General features: G+C 38.5%; 1 protein-coding gene and 1 long non-coding RNA gene across 2 annotated transcripts; one reads left to right on the top strand and one right to left on the bottom strand.

Annotated features, from left to right (window-relative positions):
* The first annotated feature begins 865 nt into the window (after window positions 1-865).
* Window positions 866-25,772, top strand: LOC135690207 (carnitine O-palmitoyltransferase 1, liver isoform). Its single transcript, XM_065207699.2, has 16 exons — window positions 866-1,458; window positions 6,914-7,191; window positions 8,101-8,312; window positions 8,892-8,977; window positions 9,820-10,056; window positions 10,280-10,328; window positions 11,528-11,657; window positions 12,782-12,918; window positions 13,681-13,880; window positions 14,800-14,968; window positions 16,660-16,731; window positions 17,882-18,045; window positions 18,820-18,892; window positions 19,589-19,672; window positions 20,531-20,647; window positions 22,914-25,772. The coding sequence occupies exons 1-16, from the start codon at window positions 1,325-1,327 to the stop codon at window positions 23,103-23,105; spliced, it is 2,334 nt and encodes a 777-aa protein (XP_065063771.2). The 5' UTR covers window positions 866-1,324; the 3' UTR covers window positions 23,106-25,772.
* LOC148960642 (uncharacterized) lies at window positions 21,900-22,412 on the bottom strand. The gene is made up of 3 exons (XR_016144830.1): window positions 22,346-22,412; window positions 22,244-22,269; window positions 21,900-21,977 (listed from the first exon to the last, which is right to left on the bottom strand). It is a non-coding gene; the product is annotated as an uncharacterized LOC148960642 (long non-coding RNA).
* Window positions 25,773-26,782: the final 1,010 nt, after the last annotated feature.

Genomic DNA, 26,782 nt, shown 5'->3' with positions numbered 1-26,782 from the left:
CGTGGAGCGTTGAGAAAAGTGGGGGGTATAAAAAGAGTGTGGAGGGTTAAAATCGTACAAAAAGAGGCTTTACTCCCCAGGGTGCATTCCATGTCAACTGTATGCCGAAGGTCAACCGGGGCATTTGTTTAGGTACGCAGAAAATATAAAAGCAGTTGAGTTAGTAAAGCTGTAAACATTATTGCGCTGGACAAAAAACTGATTATTAGAGAAAATTGTGGTTTTTGAGTCTTTATTTTACGTTAACTATGTACATGGCTTCATGTTTAGCATGCCAAATAACGAAAATTTTATGTATATAAACAAAAAAATGTTTAATGGTTTGCATGCCGAACGCCGAAAAAAACCTGCTTGTACGCCGAAGATCTTCGGGCCTAAGTACATGGACGGCACCCTGGTTAACTTGTAGTTTATTACTTAATATTTGCCATTTTTTGCAAAAAATGGGGGCTAAAGCCCACCAGCCCCCTTCTCGGCGCACCTGCCTTCAGTCCCCACACCCCATAGTGTACGCAGTTCTGTGATACATGGCACCCATCCCTCATGGCAACCTCTTCCAAACCGTGGCTGGGAATTTTCTTCCTTTTTCCTGGTTCTTTTGTTTGGGAATCTGAGACATTCTTTGGGTCACACAGTGGGCTTGTTGTGGGTTTGTCAAAGCTTGCTCCTCCATCGCGACAGCGTTAAGGAAGTGACAAATATCAGATGGACTTATTTGAACAAATTGTCTCTAAAACAAGGTTTAATATTAAAAGAGGTTTAATTACATCAGAATCTCAAATGTTTTTTATATAAAAGGGGTTTTTGTCTTATTTTGGGGGTATTTGCCTATGGGGTTTTGGCGCCATTGCTTGAATTGGATTGCAGGCCGGGTACAAAGTCCATCTTCTACGCACAACGATCTCTGGCGTGGGGAGTTTGTGTTTCAATTCATTCTTTTATCACTGTTGACTGTTCAAACAAAAAGGTGGATTAATTTTTCATCAAGAGTAACAAACTATCTTTTGAATGTTGCAAATAAAGTGATCAAAAGGAGCAAGGGGTAAGCCATTCGCAGCCTGCCTAGGCCATATGCCGATCTAGGCCTTTGGGAAGGTCTACCCGTTGAGTTTTTTGATCTTCGCTGCTACCCTACTGATATTTGTTCCTTGTGAAGACTCTCCTGGTTGGTTTTTTGCTACCATATCCAGCTGGAGTTGGTCAAAATTCTGAAGGAAGGACAACTTCCCACGCCAAGCTACTCGAAACTTACCCTGTCTTTGTTTGGTGAAAATACTGTGTCAGAACCTCTTAAGCTTGGAAAAGTTACTGTACTCATTCAAGTATGGCGGAAGCAAGAGCTGCCATCGCCGAACCACATGTTAAATTTCACGAAGAAGGAACAAGTATTGTGGAACAAGAGGCAAGAGTTGCCAAGAGTCTTTTCTGCGATCTCAAATTATGTGCTTTCCGCACCAGGTCAGAATTTTTAATTTCTACCTCATTGTTTAGTAAAAGTATCGTATTAAATTAGTTCTTCGAAAACATACCGTCCATAATAGAAGTTTAAAATTGGTTTGCAAATATCCCTTTTTGTTTCAATTTCGTTTGTGTTTTTGTTCTGTTTTGTACAATTTACTATTTACTTTCAAAAGCGTGTTTTGATCTTCAAGGTGTGGGTTCCTTGTGTACACAGAATTTGGCTATCAATCGCGTGCGTTTAACTTTGTACATACAGCTTTAGAAAAATAAAAATACTGAAAAAAGAAAACAATCAATGTATATACAGCTTTAGAAAAATAAAAATACTGAAAAAAAGAAAACAATTAAAAATTAAGTAACAGGAGTGTCCTTTAAGAAAGTTATTAGGTAAACAACACAGCTTATTTTCTTTTATGCCTATGACAGTTTTTTTAAAAAGATTTTTCAAAAAGATTTAAAAAGGTAGATATATATATATAGTAATTTTGAAATATTTATACTGTTTTGAAAAAATTAACCTTGTAGGGGTGTTACTGGTGATTAGCACAATAAATTTTACATTTAATCTAAATTTGACGAGAGAATGTGAGAGATAGGCAAATTTTGGCAAAGTATTATTTTTATGATTTCAAGTTGACTTGATGCAACCGAAATGTAACCATTGGCATTCTCTTTTGATAACATTTTTTATCTCCTGTTGGTAAAAGGGAATTTTCTCATCCCATGTGAATGGTTGACAGTCACCAAATTCTATATTAATTAACTCCGAATAGTGTTCCTAAGAGGTGACCTCACAAAGGTCTATTTTTAGAATTTCTCAATCTTGATCACGTATCTCAAAAGCATAGGCATAAAATCAGGGGGGGCTCTGGGGCTTCAGCCCCTCCTAACAAAAACTGAGGGGGGCTGAGCTCCCCCCCCTGGAAAAAAAGGAAGTGCTTCACCAATTTTAGATTAGTTTGTTATATTATTGGTTCCACGCATAAACATTTTGGGTGCCTAAATAGAACTGATGATCTCAACCTAAAGAAACTGATTATGATTTAAAAATAAACTTTCAATCATTTCATTTGTGTGTTTCTTCTTCATCGATAAAGAAAAATGCACGGAAAAATCACCTTTAAGCCCTTAGCTAATCCACTTTCTATCCTGTGACATCAGCAGCTGCCATTAGGAATTGTCATTAATCTTTTGAAACCCCCTCCCCCTGAAAAAATGCAAGTCTACGCCTATGCTCAAAAGTGCACTATAAAATACCTCTAAATGTGCAAAATCAGATGATTGTGTTAAAAATTGGCCACATGAGCAGTCTCTTCCTTCATCAATCCTCATCAATTGCTATTTTGCATATGAGCAGTGGCGGACACTTGGGGGAGGGGGCAAGGGGGTACAACCAACCTCCTATACTTAAGAGAACAATGGTCTTTTGTTCCAAAACAATAGGAAATGTGATGTCATCTTATTAAAACAATTAGCTCGCCCCCCCCAATATTTGACCAAGTGGCCGCTCCTGCATATGAGACATGTAAGCAAATTAAATAAACCTTTGGTCTGTTTTTAAGAGCCCTTGCGTTCTGGTGAATTTCAATCTTGAAGTTAATTCAGATATTTGGGGTCAACAGTGGCAAGTCAAGGACCTTGCTATCATATGTCTCATTGAGGTCTCATTCTGTGTCTGTGTGTCCGGATTCCGTCTGTGTGTAAGGATTTGGCCTGTGGTTGAGTGAGACATTTTCAACTGTTGTGTAATGGTGCTTCCTTCAGCCCCTGAAGTATTTTCAAACCCTTCGGTCATGGCTACTGTAAATCCTCGAATTGGTCCCCCCCCCTCAAAAAAGCCCTCCCCTCAAAGAAGCCCCCACCCTAGAACTATAAACTGTCAAAAAGGCCCTCCTGTAAATGAGCCCCCACTGCTACTGTAAATTCTTGAATTGAACCCCTCAATTTGATGATTTTTGCCATCTGAGGTTGCCTATGGCGTTTTATTGATTACCTCCACAAATTCATACTTTTGGTAGTAATTTATTAAATTGTCATAAAGAAATTCCTACTAAAATAAACGACCCTGTCTCCTCAATGTCTACAATAATCTTATAAGCCCCCTTTGAACAAGCCCCCATCCAAAAATATAAAAAATAAATAAGCTTTAGGGGGCTAATTCGTGGACTTACGGTATAAAAGTTTAAATAGTATAAAAGCTGGTTTGTAAGCCATGGTGCTCAAGGGGGTTTCCAAGTCCCACTTGCCAACAAAGTGAGTGCAACATCCTTTCTTTGCCAGCAAGTTTGAAAATTTGACGACCAAGCTCCCCAAGATGGCAAAAAACTCCTTGCTTTGACAACCCAACTTTTTCCCGGGGGTGGAGGGGGGGGGGGGGTTGTCGCCCATCTTATCCCCTATAGCAACAGGTTGTAAACAGATTGTTGAGGTGAACTATGCCTTTTTTGTCCTCATGAATGAATGCATAAAGGCACTCTCCCACCTCCCAAAGCGAATGCTTCCATGGACTTTGTTTTGTTTAATGCATCTTAGATTGGCTGATATGCACGCAATCCTTTAATCTGCTTCTAAGATTCTTAATCGACAGCAAGAATTTCAAATCTCAGCTAATCGGAACTGGCTTTGTTGCTAAACCCATGTATTTGTTGAAAGGGGTGTATTACTATCAAAATTACAGAATACAAAATTCTCCCAAATTTTTCCATTTCCATTTGGGAAAAATTCACATTTTCCCAAAATTTTGCAGAAAACCACAGCCAATAGACTATCTCAGAAACCGCGATGCCATGATGAAATTTTTTCGTTCTAGACAGTTTATTTTTTATTTTTTTTGGCCGTGAAACTTCTTTAGAATAGAGAGAAATACTTTTAGAATGAAAATTCGAATATCGTTGATGAACAGTAGACTTTGTTTCAGCCAGTGGCGGACACCTGTGGGGGCGAGGGGGGCGACCGCCCCTCCAATACGTTAGAGGACAATGGTCTTTTGTTCCAAAACAATGGGAAATGTGACGTCAATTTATTAAAACAATAGGCTTGCCTCCAAATATTTGACCAAGTTTCCGCCCCTAGTTTGAGCTACAGAGGACTTTAAAAATCTTGATGATATAGGCAGTCAGTGTATTTATTGCGGTTTTTGCCCCACTTATGTCAGCATCGCGATCTCCGATATGGTCTATAGTAGAAATTGTATTTGTATTTGTATTTGTTGCTACCTAGCATCCGAAGGTAGTTTTTAGGACACTGAGAAGCTTATGCTCATCGAGCAGTGCCCTGGTCCTTCCTCTCGAAGTAACCACACCTCGTGATTTCAACGCCTGGAATTACAGAGAGCTGGCAACTCTACTCACTCTGGGTGAAAGTTTGGTCATGCCAGGGACTCGAACCACGGACCCTTGGGTCTGTAGTCAGTGCCTCGAACAACTGAGCCATCCTCGCACCTAAGCCCTACAGCCCTGTTGCTGAAGCATTTTTAAGGGGCTTATAATTGGGGGTAAGAGATAAAGCCTCGAACGGCCTAAAACGAGCGATTAGGCCGCAACACGAGGTCAGAGTAAACATAAAACCGCGATCGCAGATGATGTTTTTCCTAAAATGTTTTCACACAAAAAAACATCGTTACCCTATATATTCGTAACTTCGACACGGGAATCTCCTTTTTATTTATGTTTTTGTTGTATCCACGCTATCAAAAACCATAAACTGCTTGAAATTTCTATTGAAAGATGCAAGTCACGTAAATAATGAAGGCCGCAATCCGCTGAGAAAAGGCGCGAAAAGGTGAGAAAAGTGTGAGTCAAAGATATAGCTGTGGCTGTTTGCCACCAATGTGTAGGCGTAAAAACCACGTGATCAACTTTAGTATCAGTTTAGATTCTTCCGCATTCATTTACTTCCTGCTAACTCGAAACCAGCATTCGAAACCAATGCCATTATATTTCCTTGCACCATTACAAGGGGTCGGGTCAGAAATTTTGTCCCTGTTAATGACATCTGCATGACAAGTCAAGAAATAAAACGGGCACGCCAGAGCTGGGGGGGGGGCTGAGGGCTGGGGCATGGGAGCTAAAGCCCCACACTTTCTCTGAAGCATGATATTAATGTCGTGGCATCAAAGATAATGATTGGAAAGCTACCCTCTACAGTTTGTTAGTTTGTCTAGAGAAACCCCCCTCCCCCTACCCCAAATGTGCTCTGGCGTCCCTGTGAGCAATGCTGTATTTTTGCATCACAGTACTACCTACCACCTTAACCCTGTGTCTTTCAGGGATGGCTTCTCGGGAAAAGGGCTTTGAAGGGGGCTTAAGCCCTCAGTAAGATTTTAGTCAGTCTCCCATCACCCGGTGCAGCCAGTCTCTTTCAGCTTTCAAATAGTATTTTCCTTCAAGACCAGTGTGACCAGATCTAGCATAATATAATGCTTTCAGCATAATATTGACCAAAAATCGTCATTTACCATAAAATCTAGCATAATTAGGAATCTAGCATAACTCTGGCATAATTTTGATAGTTTTTAAAAAATCGCTGTTTCCATTGATCCGTTGTCTATCACCACCAAATGGAAACACTTTACACAAGAATGTGTGACTTTCCACTTTCAGGGTTTAGCCAGTTGTTTGGAACGGTTGGCAGCCGAATATTTTATGGTTGGCAGCCAAATATTTTATGGTTGGCAGCCAAATTCAGCCAGCTAAATTCAGTACACAAAAGCTAAATTTTTGACAATTGCGGGGGGTGATAGTGTAATCAAAATTTGCTTTGTAGGTTACAAAGCTTTCATTTACTTTTATCTTGCATTGTCTGTTATCATTTACGTTGTTTCATGTTTCTTTATTTGCAATTTTGAAATCATTCTAAAACAAATTTGAATATCATCTATGTAAAAAATTTATTTTCCTTTGCATTTTTTGTGATTTTTTGCAACATGCTGCCAGAATTCTGCCAACTTTTGCTTCTTCGGCCAAATCAATTTATGACGGCCATGGGGTTAAGAAACTTGGATTTCAAAACCATTGATCTAAATTGCCTTTTTGTGTAGATAAGATGGCAATGTTGAGTACACTGTGTTTTAGATTGGGGGTCAAAAAGGCCAAATGGAAACTTTGGTCACTTTTGATATTCTGAGCATCCTCTAGCCTCGATTGCCTTGATTTTAAATTTAGCATAATTTTTGCAAATCTAGCATTATTTTATGACAAATTTGGCATAATTCCAAAATTTAGATCTGGTCACACTGTTTCTGACTTGGAAAGTTAAAGGAAGTGAAAACATTCAATGGCTAGCAACCTCACAATACCTTTTTCCGCTACGGACATTTGTCTACCCCCCTCCCCCCTCCAAAGAAAACCCTCTAAGATGCGTATAGTTTCATTTCAATTTTATTGTAACTGAAATTTATATCACTCCTTTTTAATTAAAATTTTGCTGAAACAATAATTTCTTCCCTTCACAGAAAGCAAATCCAGAACGGTCTTTGGCCGACATCATGGAACAACCTCCTAATCGCTTGGATCGTAGCCTCCTGTGTGATGTACATCGACCATCCAAAACTTAATATGATTAGCGTATACATGTGGATGTTTGGCAACTTCATGTACTTAGACGACAGCTATCCCTACTTCTTGAGGCTGTTTGTAATATCGATCATTCTCTCTGTGATATACTTCATTGTCCTGCTGTACACGAGGCAGTATCTTCTAAGGATCTTGTTGTCATGGAAAGGCTGGCTATGTGAGTATAGATTTACGTTTGGAGTAATGCCATTGAGTTAGTCTCGTTTTCATTGCATCAACCTCGTTCAAGTTCAACTTTCAATTGTCGGTTAGTTATGCCTTGTTATAATTATAAGATTGTAGTAAGTCTCAAGAACTCTTCACCAGTCTTCACCAGTCTTCACCAGTCTTCATCAATTATCATTAGATCTTTCGTCAACTTTCTTTTTTCTACTTCAATTTTCGTTAAAGGCTTCATCAATCTTCTTCAGCCTTCATCAGTCTTCATTAGATTCTTCGTCAATCTTTATTGGAATCTTCCTCAACTTTCTTCTTTATTCTTCAGTTTTCTTAAGAGCTTTCATCAACCTTCTTCAGTCGTAACCAGACTTCACTAGTTACTCAACCTTCTTCATTAGATGCTTAATCAATCTTCACCAAACGTCAAAATCCGTCTTCAGTCTTTTTTAATTTCATCTTACTGCAGTAGAGACTTCATCAATCTTTATCAATCTTCTTAAATCTTCATCTTACTGCAGGAAAGTCTTCATCAATATTCATCAATCTTCTTCAATCTTTATCTTACTGCAGTAGAGTCTTCATCAATCTTCTTCAACTTCTTCAATCTTCATCTTACTGCAGTAAGTCTTCATCAATCTTCTTCAATCTTCATCTTACTGCAGTAAGTCTTCATCAATCTTCTTCAATCTTCATCTTACTGCAGTAGAGTCTTCATCAATTACTGCAGTAGATTTTTATCGATCTTTTTTAATCTTTTTCTTACATGCTTTAGAGTCTTGATTAGTCTTCTTCAGTCTTCACTAGAGTTATCTTCATCAGCTTTTGGTTATCTGTAGTTATCTGCTCAAAGCTTAAAGTCTTGTGTTTTCATGTTTACTGAAATATTCATCCCCAATTTTTTTAACAGACCAACCCCCCAGGTCACAGAGTCTGGTTACCATTTTCTGGGGATTGTTTGTGCGTCTTGTGAGCGGTAAGCACCCCCGTCTCTACAGCTATCAAAATAGCTTGCCAAGAATGAATGTGCCGCCCTTGAAGAACACAGTTCAGGGTTTTCTCAAGTCTGTCAAACCATTGCTGGACGCTGAACAATATGCCAAAATGGAAAAAGATGCCAAGGTGTGTAAGAAAAATTTGATATTATTGTACTGCGATATGTGATATTATGTGGTAATTTTTCTAGCATTTATGTATGTATTTCTAAATGCAGTAAATTGTATTGTATGTATTGTACGATATTGTATTATATTTTATTGTTTGCATAGTATTTCCACCAACATGTTATGCTCTATTGTATTGTATTGTATTGTGTAGTACTGTATTGTGTTGTATTGTATTGTATTGTATTATATCGTATTGTATTGTATTGTATTGTATTGTCGTGTCTTGTGTTGCATTGTATTGTATTATATTGCATTGTATTGTATTGTATTGTATTGTATTATATCGTATTGTATTGTATTGTATTGTCGTGTCTTGTGTTGCATTGTATTGTATTATATTGTATTGTATTGTATTGTATTGTATTGTAATGTATTGTACTGTATCGGATCTTATAGCGTCATATACACAGTCGTATCCTATTTCTAAGTACTGTAGTATGAAGTATCATACTGTGCATTGTAAAACAATGCCACTTTGGCAGGCGAATGACCTTTGACCTCGTTTTAGTTTCCTTCACTATGGTTTCTTTTCCAGGAATTCCTCGAAACGACTGGCCCAAAATTGCAACGGATTCTACACTTGAAATCATGGTGGGCCACCAATTATCATACTGATTGGTGGTAAGTTGTATATCCCCCGTAATTTTTATCAATGCTATAGAGATATTCAGTAAGATCCAAATGATAAGGGGGTAAGGTTAGGCTCAGGGGGTAAGCAGTTTCAGTTGTTTTAGCTTAAATGAAGATGGGCGTGACATGGGCCTGGCGTGAGTATGATATTGGACTTTAAAGGCCAAACGAATTAGCGCATTGTGGTGTATTACTTGTTGTATTTCAGTACTTGTTAATATTTCAGTGTATTAATATAAATAATATTTACCATTTACGGTTACCAGTTGTAAATGTGAGTAACCACACTGTAAACACATTGCTCAATGTTTAAAAGCGGCGATTACAACCATATCCAATATTCTAGCTTTATACTAGCTTGAGCGATGAATCGCTAATGTACGAATAGTTACCAGTTGTAACTTTGAGTTACCACACTGTAAACACATTATTGCCGTAAGAAATCAGCAATTTTATTTCAAATATCAAAGCTTAATACTGCCAGAAAATTGAGAATCTTTGATATTCTAACGTTTACAAGTTGTAATTACATTGTATGTAACTTGATGGTAACCTGCTGTTACTGCGAGTAACCTCACCATTGTTACACGACGTCAATCTGTATCGCCCATCCAATATCCCTTCCTGGGAGAAGTACGTCTGTTTGGATATGTTAAATTTGGTTACCAGTTGTAACTACGAGTTACCACACAGTAACCACATTGCCTATAATCTCTTCTAGAGAAAAGTACGTCTGTTTATTTTGTGCCTGTCTGGTGGATATGTTGAAATTGGTTACTAGTTGTAACTACGAGTTACCACTCTGTAACCACATTGCCTATAATCTTTTCTAGGGAGAAGTACGTCTATTTAATGGGTCGTTCGCCAATAACAATTAACAGCAACTATTACTGCCTCGACCAAAGCGGTTGGACTCCAAGTCGACTTCAAACTTCAAGGGCGGCCGGTATTTTGTTTTTCCTCCTCGAATTCAAACGTCAAATCGAGACAGAGGAACTCGAGCCACTTGTTATCAGAGACACAATTCCGCTGTGCATGTGGCAATATGAGAGGACTTTTGGCACATCAAGGTAACATGCTGTTTTATCGTGTACCCTGGGTTACCAAATAGTCGGGGGTTGATTCTAATAAAGATTGAAATTACCATTTTTTATGCATGCTTCTTCGTATAGAATGTTTCGCCATTTTGAAAGACTTGTCAAGTTTTCGTGAGGTCTTTGCCTAAAAATCTCATCCATTTTTAAGTGATTGTTTTAATTTGAAAATATATTTTCATTTTGTTACGCTTTCTAGAATCCCAGGTGAAGAAATCGATGAATTAAAACATACCCACGGTTCAGAGGTAAGCTTGATCCGAAATGGCGCAAATGCTATGATCTTCCCGGGGGAATTCTCTTGTGGGGGTGGCTGCCCTGCTGGTGTTCTTGGAGGCTCTTTGCTCTGTTCCGTCGTGGCTTCCGTGTGACAGTATTTTCCTTCCTTACGGCAAGTTAAAATATGGTCAGCAATTGTCAAAAAAATATTTGGTTCATGTTCAATTTACAATTGAAATGTTAGTTTTCAATTTGCAGCTTGATATATTTCCTTAAAAACTTTGTAAGCTCAAACTTTCAGCGGCATTAAAGAACTCAAAAGTGTTTTTAAATGTCCCAAAAACCTGTTTTTCTGGTGTCGTTGATTTTCTAATTGATAATTTTGACTTCTCCTAGTTCCTTAGTTTCATAGTTTTTTGTAATATCTCAACCGTACAAAGTAAACCCTTCGATTTCTGATTTTGTATTTGAAACCAAAATCTTGATTAATCTTTGTATGAATGCAATTTTCTCTAAAACTATGCAAGATACTGAAACGAAAATTTCACATTTTATTCTTTAAGGTACGGCATGTTCAATTATGGTCAGCAACTGTCAAAAAAATATTTTTATTTCATGTTTTATTTACAATTGAAATGTTAGTTTTCAATTTGCAGCTTTCATTTTCTTTGGCCTTTTGCTTGATGTGTGCTGGGTTAGCCATGGGGATGTTTTTTGGTCACCGTGGTTGATTTGGTGTGGGTTGGGTGTGGTGTTGGGGGACGGATGGGTTTTCTTGGTGGTTGCGGGAAATCTCCTGTCTATTTGACTTGCTGTAAAGGCCTTTGTAAGTCCATCTCCACATTTAATTGCAAAATGTCGAATTTTTTTACATTTTCAAAATTCTATCAGCCAAAAGTTTTCTTCTTTATCGTGAATTTTGCCTTCTTTAAAATATGCTACAGCACTTTATGTACCAGGCCAAAATAACAGTAATCTGTTAGCAAACTTCAAATCTTTCATTGGCCATATCTCGCCAAATTTGAACATATCTAACTTTATTCAATTTTCAACAGGGGTATTTGATGCTGTTCTTTCAGATTATGTGGTCCAAATTACAAATATATAAGAAATTCTGAATAAAGACTTTTGGTGACGTCATACTTCGGTACTCTATCTTCTTGTGCCAGGACATGGCATCTCTATTAAAGTAGCATTCTTATTTAATGCCTTATTGATCGTATTTCAGCACATCGTTGTATTCTCAAAAGGCCATTATTACAAAATGTACATTGTTGATGCCCATGGTGTACCGCTGGGAATTTTGGATCTCGAGAGCCAAATTGAGTGGATCAAAAAAGATTCAGAGCAAATAAAACGTAAGCTGCTCTCTTTGATTTGTGATATGCGATTATTGATTTGCGATAATTGATTTGCGATTTTTGATTTGCGATTATTGATTTGTGATTATTGATTTGCGATAATTGATTTATGATTTGCGATAATTGATTTATGATTTGCGATAATTGATTTATGATTTGCGATTGTTGATTAATGATTTGCGATAATTGATTTATGATTTGCGATAATTGATTTATGATTTGCGATAATTGATTTATGATTTGCGATAATTGATTTATGATTTGCGATTGTTGATTAATGATTTGCGATTGTTGATTAATGATTTGCGATAATTGATTTATGATTTGCGATAATTGATTTATGATTTGCGATAATTGATTTATGATTTGCGATAATTGATTTATGATTTGCGATTGTTGATTTGATTTGGCGGTTTGCAATTAATGATTTTGGCTTTTGTTCATTACTGATTTATGATGCTTGGTGAGTAACTTGCGATCATTGGTCACTGGATATTTAAATCATCGATCTTTGATTGATGATTTGTTATTTTTCAATATTGACTTTTTGTTTGCGATTATTGATTGCTGACTAGTGATTTGCTGTAATTGATAATTGAGGACGCAAGGGGGGGGAGTGATTGCTCCAGGCCCCGAGCTGATTGAGGCCCCAGAAAGGTTATAACAAAATTTCTATCTATAACAACTTGAGTAACAATCACAATTTTAATGTCGTCATAAGCAGTCCAGGATAAAATTGTTGAGACAAGATGCAATTTTTGTAATTTTCTACTTTGCCTTACCCCTGTTAATTCGAAGCCCCCCTTTCCCCCGAAGCAATGTTGGATTTGTAGTTTCATCATTTTTACTTCAAAATCATGCATTCAATATTGAATTAGGGGAGGGGGGGAAGTTATTTCTGAACAATTTTTTGCGGTACAGAATTTGAAAATGGCTTTGAAAAAAGCAAACAAAGAAAATATCAACTTTCCTTGAAAAGACTCAACTATTTTTGTCCGGGATTTGCCTCAGGCCCCAGAAATGCACATGGCATTTGAATGTATTGACAAGCCAATATTTTGCCAACCTCTATAGCGGGTCGTGGACAGGCTGTTATCATACCGATAACTTACCTTTTCTAGCAACGACTGACGCGGAACTGGAAATCGCCGCTTTGACATCAAGCGAAAGAACACACTGGGCCAAAGTTAGAAAGGAATATTTCGTGGAAGGAAGTAACAAGGATTCCATAGACACAATTGATGAAGCGCTGTTTGTGGTAAGGCCTTTTCTACTTGCTATGAACGCTAATCTTAACTAATATCAAAAGCTTCTCGTTTTTGCAATGTAATTTTCTTCCTAAGGGGCCATGGCCCCCCACACACCCCCTCCCCCCGTAGCGAAGGCCCTGTCTAGCACTATCCATTCCAATTAGATTGGAGTTCGTGACTATCATAATATTAAGCGCAGTTTCCCGATGTAACTATGGGTCCAAATTTAAAACCAAAATGGCTCGTCCCCGTCCATATCTAGGCTTAGTAACTCCCCCCCGAGCATCCCCCCGTGGCCACGGCCCTGCCTATCGATTTACATTTCGAAATAGATTGAAGTTTGTGACTATCATAATATTAAGCGCAGTTTCCCAAAGTAATTATAGGTCCACATTTTGAACCAAAATGGCTGGTCCCCGTTCAAAACTAGGCTTTGTAACCCCCCGAGCACCCCCCTGTGAAGTACTGAAAGAGACAAACGTGTTCAAACTATAAACAAAACATTATGATACATATTTGCTAAAACAATCCCAAGATAACGTATTGATATCGTATCAAATTACAGCTGAGTAATGAACTCCGAACGAAACGAAAGCGTAAAAGCATACTTAGGCCTATTTACAGCGTGAAGGATCACGTGATTAATGTCCTGACTAGGGTCCAAACCTCAGTACTTGTCACCTCCGTAGCTACAGGCCTGTCTATCACTTTACATTTCCCAATAGATTGAAGTTCGTGATTATCATAACAAAAAGAGCAATTTTCTGTAGCTTATCCTTGAAGACAAAGAGTTCTCGGACACATCCGAACGTGCTAAATATCTTTTACACGGTGATGGAAAGTCGGCCTGGTACGACAAGAGTTTCAACATGATTGTGTTTGAGGACGGCCGGGTCGGTGTTAATGCGGAACATAGCTGGGCGGATGCACCCGTTATCGGACATATGATGGAAAGCATATTTACCCAAGAGTAAGTTGAGCTAACAGATCTTTGAAGTATTGATACAGGCAACTCTGTTCAATTCAAACTTTGTTTAATTCGAACTATGTTTAATTCAAGCTCTGTTTGATTCGAACTTTGCTTAATTCGAATTCTGTTTAACTCGAACTCTGTTAAATTCCAACTCTATTTAGCTCAAACTCTGTTTAATTCGAACTATGTTTAATTCGAACTCTGTTTAATTCGAACTTTGCTTAATTCGAACTCTGTTTAATTCGAACTCTGTTTGACTCGAACTCTGTTTGATTCGAACTCTGTTTTATTTGAACTCTCTTTAATTCGAACTATGTTTAATTCGAACTCTGTTTAATTCGAACTATGTTTAATTCGAACTCTGTTTAATTCGAACTCTGTTTGATTCGAACTCTGTTTTATTTGAACTCTCTTTAATTCGAACTATGTTTAATTCGAACTCTGTTTAATTCGAACTCTGTTTGATACAGATTATCCCGATAACTCGAACTGCTAATAACTCAAACTCCCAATAATTTGAGCCCCCAATACCCCCCCTCCCCCAATAATTTGAACTTCAATTGCTTGAAATGTTTCTCCAATAGAAGGAAAGACGATTGTCCTCCAAAATATTGAGAGGGGGGGGGGCAACCGCCAATAATTTGAGTCCCCAATAACTTGAAACCTAGATAACTCGAAATATTTATCCAGTCATACTTGAACCTCACCTTTACGCTCGACCTTGAACCCTTGCAATCGTTTTGACTTGTGACCCTTGAGCTTTTGACCTTTAATAAGCTGATCTAAACTCGACACTCCTTAAAAGGTGGAAAATCAAAGCTTATAAATTCATTATGTATTGCATGCATGAAGCTTGTTAGTACGTTATGTAAACAGGGACACGTCAAGCATGTCAACTTTTAATTCCTCTATCTAGGTTTCTGTATCGTGTATACAACGACCAGGGCAGGTGCAAACCATTTGGCGGTTACACTGAAAAGACTTTTAAAAGGTCAAAGGCCAAGATAACACCAATGAGATTATACTGGGACATAACACCACCTTTGACGAAAATAATCACAGACGCTAGAATTTTCGCACTTAAGGTAAATTTCTTATTTCTTACATAGTTTAATGAGTTCCCTATTTCTTTAATTTTTTCATATTTATTGTCGTATTTTCGCGTTACGAGTGGACCGACTTGCGGCGTCTAGATTGCTATTCTCAGAACATTTTAATTCCCTAATGTTCTTTTATGAATTCTTTCACTCTGCCTGTCACATCCATCCCTGAAAACAATTTGTGCCAAGTCGAGAGCAGCTATTCTTCTTTCTGCTCCTGTCTCCTTCTTTCATCTATTACGTTTTCTGATTTCTGGTGTTTTTTCCTTTGTGCCATTCTGAATTAGTATGAATTTGTCTTAAATATATTTTAATCTTTTTTCATGTACGTTTTCTCCTACACTCTTTGACCCTGGATACCAGAGCATCAAGAAACCGGGATACGGTATGGTAGACTGGATAGCAGAGGTGGAAAAAATTTTCTTCTTTCTGGGAACCTAAGAATCTGGCTCAAAACTTTCTGCAAGATTTAGGGGGTAGACAAATAAACTTTCTGTTTGTGCCTATATCTCTATACTTGGTTGATATATAAAAGAGGGCAAACTTAGTTTTAAGAAGTATGATACTTCTCATTTGAATGTTCAATCTGTTTTTATTTTGATGCTTAATTTGTTTTTTTTTCTCTCGAAGTATTTCTATAGAAGGTTAAATCGAATGCATAAAATTATCAGGCAATCAACTTCTTAACATAATCAGTGTCATTTAACATCGGAGATCTTGACTATTGTTCCAAAACAGTCATTCTCAACATATTAGATATGCCTTTATTTAATGCATAAATGCACATAAGAAAGAAATCAACTTTAACTAGAAATTGATTCATTAAATCAATCATCATGATGGAAAATCCATGCAAAAATCTCCAAACATAGTTTCAGAAGAGTTAGGGCAAAATCATTTGAATTGTATGGTGCAATTTATGGAGAAGGCTTTGCCTAATCTTTTGACAAGTGAGAAGCAATATGTGGTTGAAATTGAGTCCTAGCATGCAACAAATTAATTTAACTAAGCATATTAACTTATGATCAATGCTGCTCACACCATGGTGTCAGAAATGTTTTCTGTAAAAGTAGATTCCAGTCTCTATATTATTCTCAGTTTTAATCATGGTTTGTCTTGAAAGCTCAGCTGCTAAAAAAATTCTGATCGTGAGTGGCTAAGATTTCTGTGAGATGGTGAATGTAAATAATTTGCACCAAGCATTTCTTTCCATTGGAAAGAGACTAATTCCCACAGTCCTTTGGCAGCTCAAATTTAGCTGCTCACAGGCGAGTTGAAAATAATACTTTCTGTTAATTTGACTTGACATTTGTCACCAGATTTTTACATTTACTTTAACACTTCAAAAATTTTCTGTGAAACTTTCTGCTACATTTTTATTTAGAAAAATTTCTGGGAACTATGTTCCCAGGTTCCGATACCTTTTCCACCTCTGCTGGATAGGTTGGCGAAGAAGTCTGAGTGGATTTTAAATAAATATTTCTGAACCTAAATTTAGACTGTATTTCTGAGACCAAATAATGGAGACTCTGGCATCCAGTGTGACACTTTTTCGTCTTTTACTTCTATTGTTTATCTTTCCTGTCCCGGCTCGTTTCCCTTCCGTTACCTAATTTTTCTAACGCCACCCAGCCCTTTTCACCCTTGACCTGACCTTTTTTGTTTCTATTTTTTAGAATAACAAAGATTTGCAGATCGTGGTTGTAAATCACAGTGCATTTGGAAAAGGATTCATCAAGACATGCAAGGTAAGAAACTTTTTCAACACAGCCCCCTGAACGAACGACAAAACCTACTGTAAACCCGTTGTCAAGCCCTAAGGAGAAGGGAGTATTTTAAACTCGCAGGTGTCTTTCTATACACCTATACGAGATCCTTTCAATACTACTGAACCCAAGCAGCGTTGTCTTTATCAAAACCAAAATTGAAAAGAATGTTTTGATTCTTGTCAGGTAAGCTACACATCTTTAAATTATTTGGCATTACCACAGCAAATCTCACAGACTAAGCAAGTCAGTTTTTCACTTTTTATGGTTACACCCCTTTTTCATCACTGTTTTCCCTTACCCCTTCCCGTTTCCTTTGCCCCGTTTTTCTGTTTCAGCTCTCACTTGTTTTTGTTATTTTCCCTCTTTTTTCTGTCTTTCCATCTCAACCTTCTTTCATCCCTTTTTGCCTTCTCTTTTATTTGCCCCTCTCATCTACCCTTTTCCTATCTCCTTCCACTACTTCCCCCACTCACTCGAAATACCTCTACGTGCACATTTCCCCCTCTCGTCCCCTCTTTCCCCAACTTATCTTACACTCCTCTCCTTTCTCGCTCTTTTCTTTTGTCACACCCCTTCCTATTCTACTCCCTTCCAAGACTTATTCATCTACAAATCTACAACACCATGTTATTCCCCTTTCCCTTCTCATCTTCCTATCGCTTTCTCTTCACCCCTTTGGGCTCCTACACACCGTCTCCCCCACCCATCTCTTTTAAAGTCTGCCGCCTCTTTACTCCCCCTATTCATCTGCCAATCCGAAACCCCTGTTCACATTCCTCTACAAATCCTTAACCCCTTGTCATTCCCCTTTTCATACTTACCTTCTCATTCCCTGTCTCTTCCCCCTTGGTACTCCAACACTCCCTCTCCCCTACCCACCTCCTTAAATGTCTGCCGCCTCTTTACTCCCCCTATTCATCTGCCAATCCGAAACCCCTGTTCACATTCCTCTACAAATCCTTAACCCCTTGTCATTCCCCTTTTCATACTTACTTTCTCATTCCCTGTCTCTTCACCCTTTAAAACCCCAACACACCCTCTCCCCCACCCATCCCTGTTAAAGTCTGCCGCCTCTTCACTCCCCCTATTCATCTGCCAATCCAAAACTCCTTGTTATCGAATCTTTCAGATGAGCCCAGACGCTTTCATCCAAATCGCTATGCAACTGGCATATTACAAAGATTCCAATGGAAAATTTGCCCTTACTTACGAATCTTGCATGACAAGACTGTTTCTGCATGGAAGAACTGAAACCATTCGGGCGTTATCTGGAGAAATGAAAGACTTTATTTTGTAAGTAACATGTGAAACACTCAACAATACGAATAGATTTTGCAGTTTTCAACATACACAATTTTCATCTTAGATAAAAGCTTTAAGAGTGCTGTTAATTTCTTTTGCTGGTAAATTAGCGTTTTGTTATGTCAAAAATTTTTTTTTTCAATAGATAGAATAGACAATGCATAATTTTCATCATAGATTAAATCTTGTTTGTTTGTTTGTTTGTTCTTAGATAAAACTGTTTGTTTTTATAGTTGGTAAGTTGCTTAAGGAGTCAGTGTTTACTTGTGTCAATGTTCATGTTTCCCAAAAGGTCATGTTTTGCCAAAGGTCATGTTTTCCAAAAGGACAAGTTTTGCCAAAGGTCATGTTTTCCAAAAAGACAAGTTTTGCCAAAGGTCATGTTTTCCAAAAAGACAAGTTTTGCCAAAGGTCATATTTTTCAAAAGGTCATATTTTCCGAAAGGTCATGTTTTCCAAAAGGTCATATTTTCCAAAAGGTCGTGTTTTCCAAAAGGTCGTGTTTTCCAAAAGGTCATGTTTCGCCGAAGGTCATGCTGGATAAAGGTCATATTGTGCAAAAAGTATTGTTTTCCCAAAGCTTCTGTTTGTCCTTATGCATATGCGTTCTGTTTGAGACATCATAAAGATCTGTTTGTGACGTCATGAAGCTCTGTTTGTGACGTCACGAAGCTCTGTTTGTGACCTCTTGGAGCTTTGTTTGTGACGTTATGAATCTCTGTTTTGACGCCATGCAAACTAAGATTCCCTTTGTTTGTTCCCCAGATCTCTAGAAAACCCGGAAATGGATCGAGAGGAGAAAGTCAAACTCATCCAAAAGGCGGCAAGAGTTCACCAGGTTAGTTTAGAGTTATTTTAATTTCTCAGACTTCATTATGTATCTTGGAGTGCAAAAATTTCTCTTGAAATGAAACCAGGTACGTAAATGCCAGGGGAATGGAGATGCCCCCCCCCCAATTTTTGAAATTTTTGAATAAGTCGGAAGCTTAAGATTAATCAGAATTTATGTCGCAAATGTTTATTTACGTAACAAAATGATATTGATAAATGCCGAGAAATCTCTCAATTCTAAAATAAAATGACAGAACCGTATACTTTTAATGTTATGTTAGTAAAGGCTTAGTACAGTTTTAGAACAAAATTACAATTTGCTTGTTGTCAGTCGGAAATTTGTTCCCTTCACCCTCCCAAAACAGCGGCCAACATTTGACCAAATATTGAAGGGGCAACCCTGCTGTTTTGGTAAGATGACCTCATATTTTCCATTATTTTAGAACAAAAGACCATTGTTTTCTAGAAATTTTGGCAAAGAGGGTAACCACCTGCCCTTCGCCCCTTTCGCCCTCTTTCGCCCCCTTTCGCCCCCAGGTGTCCGCCACTGTCCCAAAAATCCCACAATTTACATCCCTGTAAGAAACTAACCTTGAGATTACAAACATATTAAGAAACCATACTGCACACATTCAACCAACTGCTCAATCAACCCAACCCATAGATTTAACCTTTTGAAGATTGTCTTTTGTTTTCATATCAGAAATGCTACAGAGATGGAATGAGCGGCAAGGGCATCGATCGCCATCTTTTTTCGCTACTAGTTGTGAGCCGAGGTCAAGGATATGTAAGTATATTATTTGCTTATAATCTTAAGGTTTTGTTGTGTCAAAGGTTATGGATATGAAAGTTCATATTGTCAAAAGTCGTGTATTTCAGGAGGTCATATTGTCAAAGGTCATGTATGTCAGAGGTCATATATGTCAAAGCTCATATTTTGTTTACTAAAGGTCGTATTACATAAATTTTTTGTTGGTTCAGAGGTCATATTATGTCAAAGGTCGCATTATGCCAAACGAAACATATTACAAATGGTTGTATTATGCCGAAGAGGCCATTTTATGCCATTGATGATGACATAGGTTTATACTATATGTTGTTATGGTGATGGGTCATGTTGCTATGGTCATATGCTGGGTTCAATATTTGATCGATTAGAGTGCTCAGTTACAGGATAATTTGGATACTGAACTGAATTTTACATGAAGTACTACGCCTTCCTTTGCCCAATTTTACCTAACCATGTAGGCAAGACAATCTGAAAAATCACGAACTCAGGACATGGCATTAAGATGTATCATCAACTAGGCCGCCATGTTTGTTTTCGGCTAGGCATAGAGCTGTGAGCAACAACACACTATCAGCTGCGACCTGCGAGCAAAGGCATTTGAGTTGCCAGAAACGGAGCTTATATATACACTACTAAAGTATAATAGACCTGACTTGATTGTTATTGTGGATAAACTGCAAGCACAAGAAATCTAGCGTGGCTGCGAGCATATGCAGGTTTTCCAGCCTGGCTAGGCCAGAGGTCATTCTGGCAAAGTTTGTCCCTCTGCCATACAGTGCTTGAGGAAAACCGTTGATTGGATTGGCTTATGAATTGAGCTTCAAATAATATAAAGTTGTGCCTTTTTTCCTTCAGGATAGCGCATTCCTTCAGGACGCACTGACGTTGCCATGGACACTGTCAACAAGTCAGCAACCACAACAACAAATGAATAGAGGATTTGACATTGGAATTCCCGAAGTTAGAGAAACGGTAAGCTTTAAAGTATTCCGGCACTGTTTTGATTTTTAAAGACGGGCTTGCATTATACAGTTTCATCGCATTTAGTATGTGACTTGACCTATTCACTTTGCCTTCACTATACTTGTGTCCCTGCTCTTGGCCTTTCTGTGCAACGTTTTAAACGTCTCTTTACATTTCTCATCTTTTGCTTGACCTTTCTCTTGTTCCTACATAGTTGCCCTTATCCTGTTCTTTCCTTTAACCTTTAACCTTTCCTCAAATCATGATGTGTGGATAAGTTTTCTATTATCTTTTGACCTTGGCACTGCACAGCCCCTAATCATTGTGATCTGTGATTAGCCTTTGGCCCTTTGTCTTGATTCCAGTATTGCCCCTGACTTTTGCCATTCTCTATAACCTTTGTACTTTCTGCTGACCTTTTCGCTCTCCTCTGACCTCTACTCGTCTGTATAGCCTTTGCACTCCCAATCCTTCGTCTCGATTTTGACCCTGTCCATCAGCTTAACCTTCCTTCGCAACTGTTGCAAATCAATTCACCTTCCAACTGCCCTTTCCCTTGCCTATGCCTATATGTGTCACCTTTCACCTTGCCTATGCCTATATGTGTAACCTTTCACCTTTCCCTTGCCTATGCCTATATGTGTAACCTTTCACCTTTCACCTTGCCTGTGCCTATATTTGTAACCTTTCACCTTTCTTTTGCCCATAGCCCTTTCCCTTGCCTATGCCTATATGTGTAACCTTTCACCTTTCACCTTGCCTGTGCCTATATTTGTAACCTTTCACCTTTCTTTTGCCCATAGCCCTTTCCCTTGCCTATGCCTATATTTGTAACCTTTCACCTTTCACCTTGCCTGTGCCTATATTTGTAACCTTTCACCTTTCTTTTGCCCATAGCCCTTTCCCTTGCCTATGCCTATATTTGTAACCTTTCACCTTTAACCTTGCCTATGCCTATTTGTGTAACCTTTCACCTTTCACCTTGCCTATGCCTATATTTGTAACCTTTCACCTTTCACCTTGCCTATGCCTATATGTGTAACCTTTCACCTTTCACCTTGCCTATGCCTATATGTGTAACCTTTCACCTTTCACCTTGCCTATGCCTATATGTGTAACCTTTCACCTTTCACCTTGCCTATGCCTATATGTGTAACCTTTCACCTTTCACCTTGCCTATGCCTATATTTGTAACCTTTCACCTTGCCTATGCCTATATTTGTAACCTTTCACCTTTCACCTTGCCTATGCCTATATTTGTAACCTTTCACCTTTCACCTTGCCTATGCCTATATTTGTAACCTTTCACCTTTCTTTTGCCCATAGCCCTTTCCCTTGCCTATGCCTACATGTGTAACCTTTCACCTTTAACCTTGCCTATGCCTATTTGTGTAACCTTTCACCTTTCACCTTGCCTATGCCTATATTTGTAACCTTTCACCTTTCACCTTGCCTATGCCTATTTGTGTAACCTTTCACCTTTCACCTTGCCTATGCCTATATTTGTAACCTTTCACCTTTCACCTTGCCTATGCCTATTTGTGTAACCTTTCACCTTTCACCTTGCCTATGCCTATATGTGTAACCTTTCACCTTTCACCTTACCTATGCCTATATGTATAACCTTTCACCTTACCTATGCCTATATGTATAACCTTTCACCTTTCACCTTGCCTATGCCTATATGTATAACCTTTCACCTTTCACCTTGCCTATGCCTATATTTGTAACCTTTCACCTTTCTTTTGCCCATAGCCCTTTCCCTTGCCTATGCCTTTATGTGTAACCTTTCACCTTTCACCTTACCTATGCCTATATGTATAACCTTTCACCTTTCACCTTGCCTATGCCTATATGTGTAACCTTTCACCTTTCACCTTACCTATGCCTATATGTATAACCTTTCACCTTACCTATGCCTATATGTATAACCTTTCACCTTTCACCTTGCCTATGCCTATATGTATAACCTTTCACCTTTCACCTTGCCTATGCCTATATTTGTAACCTTTCACCTTTCTTTTGCCCATAGCCCTTTCCCTTGCCTATGCCTATATGTGTAACCTTTCACCTTTCACCTTACCTATGCCTATATGTATAACCTTTCACCTTTCACCTTGCCTGTGCCTATATTTGTAACCTTTCACCTTTCTTTTGCCCATAGCCCTTTCCCTTACCTATGCCTATATGTATAACCTTAGTTCTTACTTTTAACGGTTGCTCTATCCCAGATCTTCTCTCATTTCCCCTAATTTTGCTTTCCCCATCCACTCAGATTAGTCCAGGTGGCGGCTTTGGCCCTGTTGCGGATGATGGCTACGGCATTTCATACATGGTACCTGACGACCGGATAATTTACTTCCACATTTCCTCGAAAGTCTCTTCGCCAAACACAAATTCGGAGCGATTTGCCAAGAATTTGTTCGAAAGTCTGGCCGAGCTGAAAGCTTTGTTCACGAAAAAATAAAGACGGTTACAGTTAAAAGGAATGTTTGTTTTCGTAAAACGATTGCTTGGTATCCGTGTATGGTTAGTTTCAAAGTTATGAAACATAATGTTTATTATAAAATATAATGGAAAGTTTGTTATAACGAATGACTTGTGGAATTTGAACCATGAATTTTCCCTCTGAAATTTTGAAGAAATATCAACAGTTTCCTTGGTTTTCCAGCTTCTTTTCCGCGAAGTTAGCAGAGACGTGACAAATTGTTTATTCTTAAACATTATCAAAGATTTATTATATTAAATATCTTGTTGAATTTGAATCATGAGCTTTCCCCCTGAAATTTTGAAGAAATCTCAACAGTTTCTTAGGCTTGCCAACCTCTTTTCCGGGGGTTAGCGGAGACGTGGCAATGCGCTCATGTTGCTCCAAAGAGACTGTAGAAATTGAAACTGTTTACTTTGCTGCGCAATTTCCTTAATTCAAAATTAAGATTGTGCTGCCCCGTTACACCCGCACTTTTGACGGCTCTGCCCTGGTACTGCTCTCTAATTCCGCAAATTTTGACAACGTTTTGCCCTAGCTCTAAATGAAACTCTGTCAAGGCCTAAATAGATACATCTAGCATTATTTAAACCGTGTTAACCTTTTTTATTTAGACGTTTTAACTGTTTGAATAAAATAGTTTCGTGTGCTGTTCTACTAACATTCTTATTTGATATGCTCCTTAAAGGAAGTGTGGTTGTAGCTCTTTCTAAACCAATCAACGTACAAGTAGCTTAACCTGAACCAATCAGATTGCAGTACAGCTCAAATCGTGTCAGCTTCTCGTTAGCAGTTCTAACGACCGTACAAACTACAGAAATTTGGTCACGTTGCCTCTGATATAAGCTTTAAACCGGTTTCTACCAAGTTTTAAACCGGACAGATTCCTGCGCTTATAGAAACCTGGTCACTTGGGGGGTTTCGGGTCTTTAAACTGCACCCTTAGGGAATGGTATTTTGTCTTGATACCAAAACTGAATCCCTTTGTGATTTAATTTTGTTGTCTTGGAATACCAGCGGGATCAGTATAGTACTTGAAACAGAAAAGCCATGAAATGGATTCCTTCTAAAGCATTTTCGTTACAGGTTGCCCCTTGACCCTATGCATCAAATATTTTAATTAAAACTCCAATTGTAGACCCTACCTAAAAAGTATCGAAAGAAAACCCCCTTATTTATGCGTTACCGCAAAAGTGTCCTTGGAGAGCGCCCCCGACTATATTACTTTCGGTTTATGATCTGCAGTGGACCACTAAATGCCCCCCTCCAGTTCACAACCCTTTCTCAGAACTCTTTATCGACTCTTGTTAATATTAGTTTGGTTTGAATTTTTGTAAAAGAAGAAATCCGTTGACCATTCTTCAGTTCAAATGTACGACGTTTGTCTAAACTTTCCGAAGTTTTATAAATTATCCTTTGCTTAACTTTGTTTTAAGTTGAAAAGTTTTGAATTCAAGGTGTTTTAAGTTAAAATGTTTTAATTTTCAGGTAATTAAGGCCATTTTAAAAATTTGACCAGCGTCTTAGGCCAACTGAAATGAATAGTAATGCCTCGTTTGAAAACACAATTCAAGTCTCATTTCCATATTATTTCCATGTTTCTGCCTTTGCACAGCCTATGCAAGCACCATCAAATGACTAGAAAATTAAGCGTCCATGATCAAGTGCCCCCTCCCGAACCCCACCCAAACCCTCCTCCCGAGCCCCCTTCGAACCCCTCTCCTGAACCCCCCCTGAACCTCTCTCCTAAACCCTCTCCCGAACCCCCTCCCCGACTGTCCTCCATAGCAACATACCCATGTTATCCAACAGCACTGTACCCTACTTTATCGATCCATCGGCTCTCTCAAATGGGACTGCCATCCCCCTGAAACAGCCACCAAGCGTGCCCCATCTGCAGTACATTGCTTCTATCCCTCATTATTAAAGCAGTGGGCATGAAGCAAAACATTCAACGTATTGGTCACTCTGCAGTTTTCCAAATACCTTAAAAGTCGATATTTTCATCCTTTTCTTCCTTCTACAAACTGGCCCCATTTCCCACCAAACCCAAGTATTCCTTTAAACCCCACCCAAATATGTATTTCTCTGAGCACTAATTCACTCTTGAAAATAACCTGCGAGATTTCCACGAAAACAAAAGCATTTCCAGGAATTCTTATATTTCCAGGAAAGGATTTCAACCAAAGGTGTGCGAGATTTTCGTGGAGTGATTTGCCTCTCGCGTTTCTCCTGCACACCCTTTTTAAAACTTGCACACCCTTTTTAAAACTTGCACACCTGCACACCCCACCCAAATATGTATTTCTCTGAGCACTAATTCACTCTTGAAAATAACCTACGAGATTTCCACGAAAACAAAAGCATTTCCAGGAATTCTTAGATTTCCAGGAAAGGATTTCAACCAAAGGTATACGAGATTTTCTTGGAGTGATTTGCCCCTCGCGTTTCTCCTGCACACCCTTTTCATAGCCATAACTATACCTACTGTATAATGTTATTCCATGTTTCATGTTGGCCTTTCGACTCTTGAAGTGTTCCATAACATCGTAGAAGTTAAACAATGTTTTGTAATTTGATTTGTTAATTGTTTATCCCCGAAAGTTTTGAACAGATTTTAGGTTAATGAAATTGAGGTGTGAGAAACCCCCTTGCATTCTTTGTTGCGCCTCTTGTCTATTCCTACGTTCTATGCGAGAGACGTTTCTTCAAAGAAACGACAATTCTCCAAATATACCCCGAACCGATGTTAAAAAACACTACAAAAAATATCTAGGCCTAGGCATGTTTATGTACACGTAATATTAAAGGCCCTTGCGCAACCGGCATGCTTTGCGATTATAATTCAATAAAACCGGACTAGTTTCGTACTGCATGAAAATACAAAACACAGCCGATTTCTCAAGTCAACTGCCGCTAAGCATGACGGCTACGCAAGAACCTTTAAAGGCCTGGGTTCTAGTAGACATTCTCCACACAAGCTTACATCCGGGTAGCGCCATAAAGTGAGTCGTTTTTAAAAAGACATTCGATAGCAATTTTTCAGAGGCTATAGCCCTCTGCCCACCACCCACTGCGCCCTGGATTCCGGGTCTCCAAAGATGCTTACCTCTCCCCTTTTATCCACCCCGTTTTTAGATTGTTAATTTCTAAATTCGTATTCCTAAGGTAAACATTCTTTTCTCTGTTGTAAGATATCTTGCCGCATTTCTTTATTGTTGTTTTGAACTTCAAGGCTAGTAACTAAGAAGCCAAGTTAATGAAAATTGCCGATCACCGGTCTGTCATATATAAAGTGCTCATACATATCACAAACATATTGTTCTATACTCCTAAAGACGTTTTCAGCTCTCCCTAGACGACATCTAAACACTTTATGGGAGACTAGTAAACAGTAAATTTGGGTTGGATACGTAAAAAACTCCATTTGACTTCTGCTATCTCAAACCCTCAAACAGGGGTTTAGTTTAGGGGGATCATGGAAGCCTAGCCCCCTTGTTTTCGCTGAAAAGTAGCCAATTCCTACTTTTGCTATTGATCTTTGCATTAGTTTACACAAGACCCCCCCCCCCTCTTGTTACTTTAAGCACTACACACCTTACCAGGGGTACCCTATCCTCCATTATTTAGTCTCGGAAATATAGTTAGAAACCTAA

The sequence above is a fragment of the Rhopilema esculentum genome, chromosome 1 (genome assembly GCF_057945365.1).
Source record: "Rhopilema esculentum isolate cy_ngs chromosome 1, ASM5794536v1, whole genome shotgun sequence".
NCBI lineage: Eukaryota > Metazoa > Cnidaria > Scyphozoa > Rhizostomeae > Rhizostomatidae > Rhopilema > Rhopilema esculentum.
Note: the sequence above shows the minus strand (reverse complement) of the source record. Positions and strands in the feature narration are given on the sequence as shown.